Source organism: Nicotiana tomentosiformis, chromosome 12, assembly GCF_000390325.3.
Source record: "Nicotiana tomentosiformis chromosome 12, ASM39032v3, whole genome shotgun sequence".
In the NCBI taxonomy this organism is placed as follows: Eukaryota; Viridiplantae; Streptophyta; class Magnoliopsida; order Solanales; family Solanaceae; genus Nicotiana; species Nicotiana tomentosiformis.
Genome location: NC_090823.1, coordinates 23,969,572 through 23,981,415, shown reverse-complemented (window position 1 = coordinate 23,981,415; position 11,844 = coordinate 23,969,572). Strand labels below are relative to the sequence as shown.

At 38.8% G+C, this 11,844-nt stretch overlaps 1 protein-coding gene across 1 annotated transcript; it reads left to right on the top strand.

Moving 5' to 3' along the window:
• Positions 1-9,647: 9,647 nt before the first annotated feature.
• On the top strand, positions 9,648-10,423 carry LOC104096939 (agamous-like MADS-box protein AGL62). The gene has a single exon (XM_009603396.3). It carries the CDS (start codon positions 9,648-9,650, stop codon positions 10,374-10,376), a length of 729 nt encoding a protein of 242 aa, XP_009601691.1. The 3' UTR covers positions 10,377-10,423.
• Positions 10,424-11,844: the final 1,421 nt, after the last annotated feature.

Sequence of the window (11,844 nt, the reverse complement as noted above, 5' to 3'; positions counted from 1 at the left end):
CGCAGAGTTTGAGCAGTTGCGCCAGGGTTCTATGACCATATCAGAGTATGCAGTCTGGTTCAGTGATTTGTCCAGGCATGCACCAGCCTTGGTTGTTACTGTTAGAGAGTGAGTTTGTCAATTTATCGAGGGGATCAACCCCGGTATCAGATTCAGCATGGCCCGAGGGCTGGAGATGGACATCCCATACCAACAGGTAGTGGAGATCGCGTGAAGATTGGAGAGTATGTGGGCTCGAGAAAGAGAGGAGAGGGAAGACATGAGGCCTCGAGATTCTGGCACATATAATGGTGCATGTGCCCCAGTTGCAGCCCGTCATGGTAGGGGATATGTGAGCCGCCCTGTTCATTTATAAGTTCCAGCTTCCAGCAGTATTCCGGCCACTCCCAGGCCTTAGGTTGCCCATTATCCACCTCTACTGTCGAGTGCACCTCCTGCACGGGGTGCTTTCAGTGGTCAATCCAGCCAACCAGGCCCGAGTCAGTCTTAGTAGCCACGTCTTCTGAGAGCTTGTTTTGAGTGGTGATACTCGTCATATGGTGAGGGACTTCCCTAGACTTAGGAGGGGTGCACCTCAACAGACTACTCAGCTCCGCACATTCCATCGAGTCCTCAGGCTTCTCAGGTCGTGGTTACTGCACCAGTTTCCACTCCACCTATACAACCAGCTAGAGGTGGAGGTCGGGCAGGTAAAGGTCGCCCTAAAGAGGGAGGCCAGGCCATATATTATGCTCTTCCTGCTAGGACGGAGGCAGTTGCATCCAACTCAATTATCACAGACATTGTTCCAGTTTGTCATAGAGATGCATCAGTCTTATTTGATCCAGTCTCCACCTATTCCTATGTATCATCTTATTTTACTCCGTATTTGGGTATATCCCATGATTCTTTGAGTTCTCCTATCTATGTGTCCATGTATGTGGGAGATATAATTGTTGTTGACCATGTGTATCAGTCATGTTTAGTTGTTCTTGGTGATTTTGAGACCAGAGCCAATCTATTATTGCTCAGTATGATAGATTTTGATGTTATTTTGGGGGACTAGTTGTCGCCCTATCATGCTATCCTTGATTGTTACGCCAATATGGTGATGTTGGCTATGCCAGGTTTGCTGCGATTAGAGTAGAGAGGTACTTTAGATTATGTTCCTAGAAGGGTGGTATCTTTCCTTAAGGCACATAGGATGGTTGGAAAGAGGTGTGATACGTATCTAGCATATGTGAGAGATGCTAGTGTTGATACTCCTATCGTTGAGTCAGTTCCGGTAGTGAGGGATTATCCAGATGTATTTACGGTGGATCTTCCAAGCATGTCGTTCGATAGGGATATCGATTTTGGTATTGATTTATTATCGGGCACTCAACCCATTTTTATTCCACCATATCGTGTGGCCCCAGTCGAGTTGAATGATTTAAAGGAACAGTTGCAAGAGTTGCTTGATAAGGGTTTTATTCGGCCTAGTGTATCACCATGGGGTGCTCCGGTCTTGTCTGTAAAGAAGAAGGATGGTTCCATACGCATGTGTATTGATTATCTCTAGTTGAACAAGGTTACAGTGAAGAACAGGTATCCATTGCCACATATTGATGACCTATTTGATCAGCTATAGGGTGCTAGAGTGTTCTCAAAGATTGACTTATGGTCGGGTTATCATCAGTTGAAGATTCGGGAGACGGATATCCCGAAGACTGCCTTCAGGACTTGGTAGGGTCATTACGAGTTCCTTGTGATGTCATTTGGGTTGACCAACGCCCCAATAACATTCATGCACTTTATGAACAATGTATTCCAGCCCTATCTTGACTCATTCATCATTGTGTTTATTGATGACATTCTAGTGTACTCCCAAAGCCGGGAGGATCTTGAGCAGCACTTGAGGACCGTGCTCCAGACCTTGAGAGAAAAGAAGTTGTATGTAAAATTTTCAAAGTGTGAATTCTAGCTTAATTCAGTGGAACTTTTGGGTCATTTAGTGTCGAGTGAGGGGATTAAGGTAGATCCAAAGAAGATTGAAGCAGTGTAGAGTTATCCCAGACTGTCTTTAGCTACGGAGATCCGGAGTTTTCTTGGTTTGGCAGGGTATTACCATCGATTCGTAAAGGGTTTCTCATCTATTGTTGTACCTATGACCAGATTGACCCAGAAGGGTTCTCCATTCATGTGGACCGAGGAGTGTAAGGAGAGCTTTCAAAAGCTCAAGACAACTTTGACTACGGCCCCAGTGTTGGTGTTGCCTACAGGTTCGAGGCCTTATATTGTGTACTGTGATGCGTCGCGTATTGGTCTCGACACGATGTTGATGTAGGATGGTAGGGTGATTGCCTACTCATCTAGACAGCTGAAGGTGCATGAGAAGAATTATCCTGTCCACGACCTTGAGTTAGCAACTATTGTTCATGCCTTGAAGATTTGGCAGCACTATTTGTACGGTGTCCCTTGTGAGATCTATACCGACCACCGAAGTCTACAACATATGTTCAAACAGAAGGATCTTAACTTGAGGCAGTGGAGGTGGTTAGAGTTGCTTAAGGATTATGATATCACCATTCTATATCATCCTGGGAAGGCCAATGTGGAGGCCAATGCCTTGAGTCAAAAGCCGAAGAGCTTTGGCAGTTTAGCATATCTACTGGCAGCGGAGAGGCCATTAGCATTGGATGTTCAGGTCTTGGCCAACAAATTTGTTAAATTGGATATTTCAGAGCCGAGTCGAGTTTTGGCTTGTGTGGTTTCTCGGTCTTCTCCATATGATCGTATTAGAGAGCGTCAGTATGACGACCCCCATCTGATTTTCCTTAAAGAGACGGTTCAGCACGACGATGCCAAGGAGGTCACTATTGGGGATGACGGTGTGTTGCGGATGCAAGGCTGGGTTTGTGTGCCCAATGTTGATGATTTGCGTGAGTTGATTCTTTAGGAGGCCTACAGTTCACGGGACTCCATTCATTCGGGTGCCGCCAAGATGTATTAGGACTTGAGGCAGTACTACTGATGGAGGAGAATGAATAAGGACATAGTGGAGTATGTAGCTCGGTGCCTAAATTGCCAAAAAGTGAAGTATAAGAATCAATGACCACACAGATTGCTTCAGAGGCTAGAGATTCCAGAGTGGAAATAGGAGCGGGTTACTATAGATTTCGTTGTTAGGCTACCATGGACTCAGAGGAAGTTCGATGCAGTTTGGGTGATTGTGGATAGGTTGACCAAGTCGGCTAATTTCATTCCAATGGTTACTACTTATTCTTTAGAGCAGCTGGCTCAAATTTATATTCGCGAGATCATCCGACTTCATGGCGTGCTGGTATCCATCATCTCTGACCAGGGTACACAGTTTACATCGCGGTTTTGGAGGGCCGTACAATGTGAGTTAGGCATGCGGGTTGAGCTGAGTACAACATTTCACCCTCAGACGAACGGATAGTCCGAGCGCACTATTTAGATTCCTGAGGATATGCTTCGTCCATGTGCGATGAAATTTGGGGGTTCTTGGGATCAGTTCTTGCCGCTTACGGAGTTTGCCTACAACAACAGCTACCACTCGATCTTTCAGATGGATCAGTATAAGGCTTTATATGGGAGGCGGTGTCGGTCTCCGGTGGATTGGTTTGAGCTGAGTGAGGCTAGGCTATTGGGTACAGACTTGGTTCAGGATGCTTTGGAAAAGCTTAAATTGATTTAGGATCAGCTTCGCACAACCGAATCTAGACAGAAGAGTTATGTGGATCGGAAGGTTCACGACGTCGCATTCATGGTTGGGGAGTGTGTCTTGCTCAGGGTTTCGCCCATAAAGGGTGTTATGAGGTTCATAAAGAAGGACAAGTTGAGCCCTTAGTTGCTTCAGTGAAGGTTCGGTGGAGGGGTCAGATAGTCGAGGAGGCAACTTCGGAGACCGAGCATGATATACATAGCTGTTATCCTCAACTTTCCACCACTTCAGGTATGCCTCTATACTCGTTCGGGGACGAACGTTTATTTTAAGAGGGGGAGGATATAACGACCCGACCGGTTGTTTTGAGTGTTTCAGCCTCGATCCCCTATTTATTACCTCCCCTATGTTATATTGTGGTTATGTAACTTGTCGGGGTGTTTGGTTTTGGTTTCGGGTGAGTTTCAGAGTAAAATGGGACACATAGTCCCTAAGTTGCAGTCCTAAGTTGTTTGAGTTAACCGTAGTTTGACTTTTATAAATATAACCCCGGAAAGGAGTTTTGACGGTTCCAATAGCTCTGTATGGTAATTTTAGACTTAGTAGCGTGTCCGTATGTTGATTTGGAGGTTCGTAGGTCATTTCGGCGAGAATTGGCAAAAATTGGAAAGTCGAAGGTTTGGAAGGTTGGAAAGTTTGACTGAGAGTTGACTTTATTGATATCGGGATCAGACTCCAATTTTGAAAGTTGGAATAGGTCCGTCATTTCAATTATGACTTGTGTGCAAAATTTGAAGTCAATCAGAGTTATTTTGGTATGAGTCGGCATTAGTTTTGGAATTCGAAAGTTCATAAGTTCCTTAGGATTCAATCGATGCGCGATTCATGATTCTATTGTTGTTTGATATGATTTGACACTTCGAGCCTGTTCGTAAGATATTTTAGAACTTTTTTGTATGTTTGGTTGAGGTCCCCGGGGCCTCGGGTGTAATTCGGACCATGTCTAGCGTATTGCGGAACCTTAAAGATTGCTGAAGTTCTGGTTTTACTATAGGCCTGGTTATATTTCCCGCATTTGCATAGAGTCTTTAGGGATGGCTGGGGATATACCCTTCGCATTCGCGAAGAAAGGCCACGCATTCATGAAGGGTCAGTGAGTTTGTGCACTGCGATCGCGGACAGGGAGCCGCGTTCGCGAAAAAGAAAGGCTGGGGGGGGGGGGGGGGAGGGGCTCACGCATTTGATCTACGCGTTCGCTAGTGAAGCTTCACGATCGCAGAGCTTGGGAGCTTTGGTCATTGCGTTTGTGAGTGGGTTCTCGCGTTCGCGTAAGAGGAAATTTGGGCAACAATATTTTTGTGCTTCGCGAATGCGAGGCATTTTCCGCGTTCGCGAAGAACAAATCACTGGCAACAGAACTTAAATTGCAAAACGAGTGTTCTATATCATATTTCATAATTTGGATCTAGAGAGCTCGATGTGAGGCGATATTTTGAGGGATTTTCAAGAAAATCGATGGGGTAAGTGATTCTAACCCGGATTGGTCTATATTTTATAAATCTATTACTATTTTCATCATCTAATTAGGGATTTTAGTTGGAAATTTGGGAAGAAATGGTAGAAACTTCCTAGACTCAATTTTTGAGTTTTGAAAGGTTGGACTCGATATCGAATAAGTGTTCGGATTTTGTAAATTTGGTCGAGTTCCAAGACGGGGGCCCGGGTTGACTTTTTGAGTGGACTTTTTATTTCTTTGCAAAGATCGTAACTTTATTATTTGAATTAGCTTCCTATAGTTTATATTTATGGTATGAAGTTGTTTTGGCTAGATTCGAGGCGTTCGGAGTTAGATAATCGAGGGAAGGGCCTTATACTAGATTGAGTTGGCGTGATTTGAGGTAAGTGACTTGCCTAACCTTGTGTGAGGGAATTTTCCCATAAGATTGGTGTTGTTTGTGATAATTTTGATGTGTTTAAGCCGTGTTCGCAAGATGACGAGTGTGTACACGGATTAAATGTAGAAATTACCGATTTTAGCTACTTAGATTCCTTTCATGCCTTAATTTAGTTATCTTAATATGTTATATTCATCATTATTGGTCTATTTTTACATGTCTACTTGTCTTACTCTCTTAGATGCTAATTTTCCTACATGTTTAGCTGAAGTCCTTGTTTCCTTTATTCCGTATTCGTTACTTAATTGTTGAACTCTTTACTTGAAGTTGTTAAATCGTGGAATATCTTATTGTTGAAATTGATATTGAGATATAAATGTTGTGATTCACATTGAGGCAAAGTAGTTGTTCATTCCGGTTGTTATTGTTGAGATTCTTGTACACTTTGTGGTTGAGCCACGGGCTCTTTATTGTGAAAATACTATTATTGTTTGATTTCTCTAGCAAGTTGTTATATTGGGTACTTGAGGTGCGATTTGTGATATTGATACGCATGCAGTGGTATAAGGTTTTGGGGTTGAAACACATGTGGTGAGATAAGCTAAGTTGGGCTTGATACGTGTGGCTAGTAGGGGAACTACTAGAAGTCATGCGGTGTGCTAAGGTGAGCTAAAACGCGAGATGCTATTTCGGGAAAATGATTTTCAAAACTAAATGTAAAGGCTCCCGCGGTGATATAAGGAAAGATTGTGATTTATTCTTGTGGTTTGAGATTACGAGGCAGTACCTCAATAGTGACTCTTGTTGGCATTTCTCTATTTTTGTACTTGTCTTTGGTTGTTGTTTCCTTAGCATATTTTTTATTATTTTCTCCATGCTGCACTAATTACTTTAGTTCAGTGTAGCTAACCTTGATATGCTATTTCTTGTTTCAATTTCATTACTGTCATTATTACGCTGCCTTACACTTGTTCAGTCTTTTATTTATTCCAGTAGGGCCTTGACCTGACCTCGTCACTACTCTACCGAGGTTAGGCTTGGCATTTACTGCGTACCGTTATGGTGTACTCATGCTACGCTTCTGCACATCTTTTTGTGCAGATCCAGGTACCTCCTACCAGTCCAGGCATCAGTGATTTGAGTTCGAGCGTGGAGACTTTAAGGTATACCTGCCAGCGTCCGCAGGCCTCGAAATCCCCTTCTACCTTGTTTTCCTATTTCATAATCCTTTATAGACATTGATGTATAAGATTAATCTGGTCGAGCATTAAGGTTGTAGGTTAGGAGGTTGTTAAGTTCATTTAGTCTATCAGTGTGAGGCTAGGCTGATTGGATTTAGTCTTAGACTGCTAGTGGCCGGTATTGTGTTTTCACTACTCTTCCGTTATTTACTGATTATTATTTCTGCTTTCCATTTATTCACTGATTCTTGCGATGTCATGATTATTTACATATTTTTATTGATGGTACTGATATATTGTCTCTTTTCATCTTTTCGTCTTCTTGAGCCGAGGATCTTTCAGAAACATCCTCCCTACCATATCGGGGTAGAGGTAAGGTCTGCGTACACTACCCTCCCCAGACCCCACTTGTGGGACTATACTGGGTCGTTGTTGTTGATGTATTAGATTAATCAGTACTATTACGTAGAGCTTGTGAGTTATATTTCGTTGGGTTTTGGGAGTTGTACATGTTGAGTTGCAGATTTTATATTATATAGTTGTTGAAGTTTTGAGACTTTAAATTATTACTTCAGTCATCTCTGCATGAATGTTAGGCTTACCTAGTCTTAGAGACTAGGTGCCATCACGACATCCTATTGAGAAAAATTGAGGTCGTGACAATTTTTCTAAGTAAGAGTGCAGGACTAAGAAAATATCCATAGAATTAGACCAAATTTATAATCATAGTAATGAACTACACGAAATATCTTTTTCACCTCATTATTACCATCATTTTAATAAGTTCATATGTAAAATGGTGGTAATTATGAAGTAAAAATATATTTTCTATGGTGGTTTAATTTACTAATTATTCTAAATTTTGGTCTATTCCTATGGATATTTTCTTGTTAGTCTTGCTTCGCAAATGACCTTCTATCATAAGTTAGATAGTGCGAAAGTATCTATTCTCTTACTCATATTAAGTATGAAAATAGTTGAGCATTTCGATTTAAAATCTTAAAGTAATTAGTGAGTAATTTAAAAATTTTACAAAAATAAAATCCTCTTGATCGATGGTTTAGATACTTCTGAGAGAAATATTATATAATTCTACTGCCCGACTTCCCTCGTAAAACCTAATCCTAATACTCACGACAAGTGAAAGAATATTGTAATAAAAAAATTAAACTTTATCGTGGAATAAATTATAACTTTTATAAATTCAAACGCCCTCTTACACTTGATGTGACACATTGTGTGTATGTGTCTATATATATATATATATATATATATATATATATATATATCCAACTCATTAAAAAAACTTTACTGATAAATTGGTCGATTACTTTAGAAAACATTACTGACAAATGCAAATTGAAAAAGTCGTATTTTTACAATAAAAAGTTATACTGGTCAATTAATATATTCTTTTTTAATACGTTTCTTCAACTTGTTCTTAAATTATTAAATGGTGTTCAAATGCTAATAAATAACATAATTTTTAATTAAGAAAAATATGTAATGTCTAATTATGATCATTAAGGACTAGCGCTGTCTAGATAAAGAAACGATGAATGAAGGCCAAATGGGTTTGGTTCAAATCCTTCAAAAAAAGAAAGAACATAAGTTTCTAGATTCCGAGGTTATTTGAATTCATTTTCCTCAAACAATTACTTAAACGACATATTAGCAAAATAAAAGGTTATATTGATCATTTTATATTTTCTTTTTAAAACTATATTTAACTTGTTCCCAAATAAAATTGTGGTCAAGTGTAATCCAATAACATAATTCAAATTAAGAAAAATATGTATTGTCTAATTATGACCATTTAAAACTAGCGCTGGTGAGACAAAGAAACAAAGAAGGGAGGCAAAATGGTTTTAGTTCAAATCCTTCAAAAAAAGAAAGAACATAAGTTTCTAGATTCCGAGGTTATTTGAATTCATTTTCCTCAAACAATTACTTAAACGACATATTAGCAAAATAAAAGGTTATATTGATCATTTTATATTTTCTTTTTAAAACTATATTTAACTTGTTCCCAAATAAAATTGTGGTCAAGTGTAATCCAATAACATAATTCAAATTAAGAAAAATATGTATTGTCTAATTATGACCATTTAAAACTAGCGCTGGTGAGACAAAGAAACAAAGAATGGAGGCAAAATGGTTTCGGTTCAAATCCTTCAAAAAAAGAAAGAACATAAGTTTCTTGATTCCGAGGTTATTTGAATTCATTTTCCTCAAACAATTACTTAAACGACATATTAGCAAAATAAAAGGTTATATTGATAATTTAATATTTTCTTTTTAAAACTATATTTAACTTGTTTCCAAATACAATTGTGGTCAAGTGCAATCCAATAACATAATTCAAATTAAGAAAAATATGTATTGTCTAATTATGATCATTTAAAACTAGCGCTGGTGAGACAAAGAAACAAAGAATGGAGGCAAAATGGGTTTGGTTCAAATCCTTCAAAAAAAGAAAGAACATAAGTTTCTAGATTCCGAGGTTATTTGAAGTCATTTTCCTAAAACAATTACCTAAACGACATATTAGCAAAATAAAAGGTTATATTGATCATTTAATATTTTCTTTTTACAACTATATTTAACTTGTTCCCAAATAAAATTGTGGTCAAGTGCAATCCAATAACATAATTCAAATTAAGATAAATATGTATTGTCTAATTATGATCATTTAAAACTAGCGCTGGTGAGACAAAGAAACAAAGAATGGAGGCAAAATGGGTTTGGTTCAAATCCTTCAAAAAAATAAAGAACATAAGTTTCTAGATTGCGAAGTTATTTGAATTCATTTTCCTAAAACAATGAAAATGAGAATGTAAAATCACAATATCTTATATAAAGCTCTCGGTTTTGAGACTCAAAAATCACCAATTCTTTGTTTCTCAATCGAGTGTTTAATCAGCCATGGGTAAAAGGAGTAAAGGTCGCCAAAAGGTTGACATGGTGAAGATGCAAAACCAGAGTAACTTACAAGTAACTTTCTCTAAACGTCGTGCTGGTCTCTTCAAGAAGGCTAGTGAACTTTGTACACTATGTGGTGCTGAAGTTGCCCTTGTGGTATTTTCCCCGGGCAAGAAAGTTTACTCATTTGGCCACCCGTGTGTGGATTCAGTGGTAGATAGGTTTCTCACGAGGAACTATCCACCAAATAATGGGCATAACCAGCTCATTGTGGCTCATCGAAATGCTAATGTTCGTGATCTCAATATGGAGCTCACGAATATTGAGGGGATTCTCCAAATGGAAAAAAATCGCGGAGAAGCCCTACATGCAAGGAAGAGAGATAATGGTCATTGGTGGGAAGCTCCAATTGAAGAACTTAACTTATTTCAACTGCAACAATTGAAGGAGGCAATGGAAAGCATAAAGAAGAACGTTGAAAGAAAGGCACATAACCAACAAATGGTGACTAGTAATGCGTTCCCATTTCTCACCTTTGGAAGTGCCTTGGAACCTATTGGTGCTAGGGCAAGATCTTCATATGGTTCCTATGGCTCTTTTCCATTTCAAAATATGGTTTCGGGACTCACCTTTGGTGCCCCTTCTGCTAACAGTGCCGGTGGATCTGCTTCTTCAGTAGTTCCTGTTATTCCGGAAAATCCTGGGACTTCAAGACCTAGCATGCGTAATTGAATTTTTGGAAATAACAAGCTTAAATATCCTATGCACGTGTCTTTTGTGTCACGTATAATGGTCATTAGTTATGTTTCATATTACTAGGAGTTCAAGAGTTGAAACAATAGCTATATAAGTGATCAGTCCAATGTATTGGAGTTGTTTTTATAATATTATTACCGTGTTTTATGTTTGTCTCGCTATTCCATCATTTTTGTGCCTTATAAGTTTTTTCTTTTAAATATATTTTTGAATGGTGTTACTCATTTCTTTAACTTACAATAAAGTGGTAGAGTGCCCTAGTTTAAATTCCAACAAGAATCAATCATATAGTCATAGTAGTTTTGTTTAAGTATCTGAGGTTATTTTATTATATATACGGAGATAATTACATTTAGATTTTATCCTCATTGCTAGTGATAGTTCAGTGTGGGTAAATATTAACTATTAAGTTTGTAGTATCTATAATATTGATTTTCTTTCTCAGTATGTAAGTAAGGTGGAATGCACGAGCCATATTTATACCATTTGTTTACTTCGGTTAATCATTCATTGATGTGGAAATTGATAGTTACCGAGTTACCGAGTTATCGTGTCTCCACTATATCATATTATCGCAAGTAGTATTTCTTCTCAAGAACGTGTCACGACCCAATTTCACCTATAGGTCGTGATGGTGCCTAACGTCACCGCTAGGCAAGCCAACTAATGAATTAAACATATATTTCCTCTTTTAATAAGTTTTCGAGTAATTAAACTTTCCTTATTTGCAAGATTTAAGAAAATAAAAGGTTTAAATAAATAAAACCAAGCAATAGTTCAAAAACACAATTCTACTAGCGTGTGTGCCAAAACCTGGTGTCACAAGTGTATGAACATCTAGTAAATTATATAAAACTCAACTACTGTCTGAATATAAAATAGACATAATACAAATATAAAGGAGAGGCTCTAGGAACTACAGAATGGCTCAGAAAGTAGCTCAACACTAAGCCTCGGGATATCTGGGATGCGCGCCGGTAGGACCGCCTAATGCACCTGTCTCAGATCCTGTACAAAAAGTGCAGCAAGTGTAGCATGAGTACGTAAACAACGTGTACCCAGTAAGTATCAAGTCTAATCTCTAAGAAGTAGTGACGAGAGGTCGACTTCGACACTTACTATGGGTCAATAATATTAAGATAGGAATATTTAAATAAACACGATTTATGGGAATAATAACAAATTTCCTTAACAAGCAGGAATAAATAATTCTTTCACAATTTAATACATTCCAATAAGTCATTTATCTTTACAAGCTCCAATAATAATGTCAAGACACCGTGTAATTGTTATTATTAAGCACGATTTATGCCGAGGTCGTACGGCCCGATCCGGAATAATATGTACACTGTCGAGGGTCGAGCGACATGAACCATAGATGCATCTATCTACTGCCGAGGTGTTCGGCCCGCTCCACAAGAAGAGAAGGATATTTTATAAGCAT

Bases quoted from the DNA above. Each gene is read 5' to 3' on its own strand.
- LOC104096939 (XM_009603396.3), top strand. From the start codon at position 9,648: ATGGGTAAAAGGAGTAAAGGTCGCCAAAAGGTTGACATGGTGAAGATG.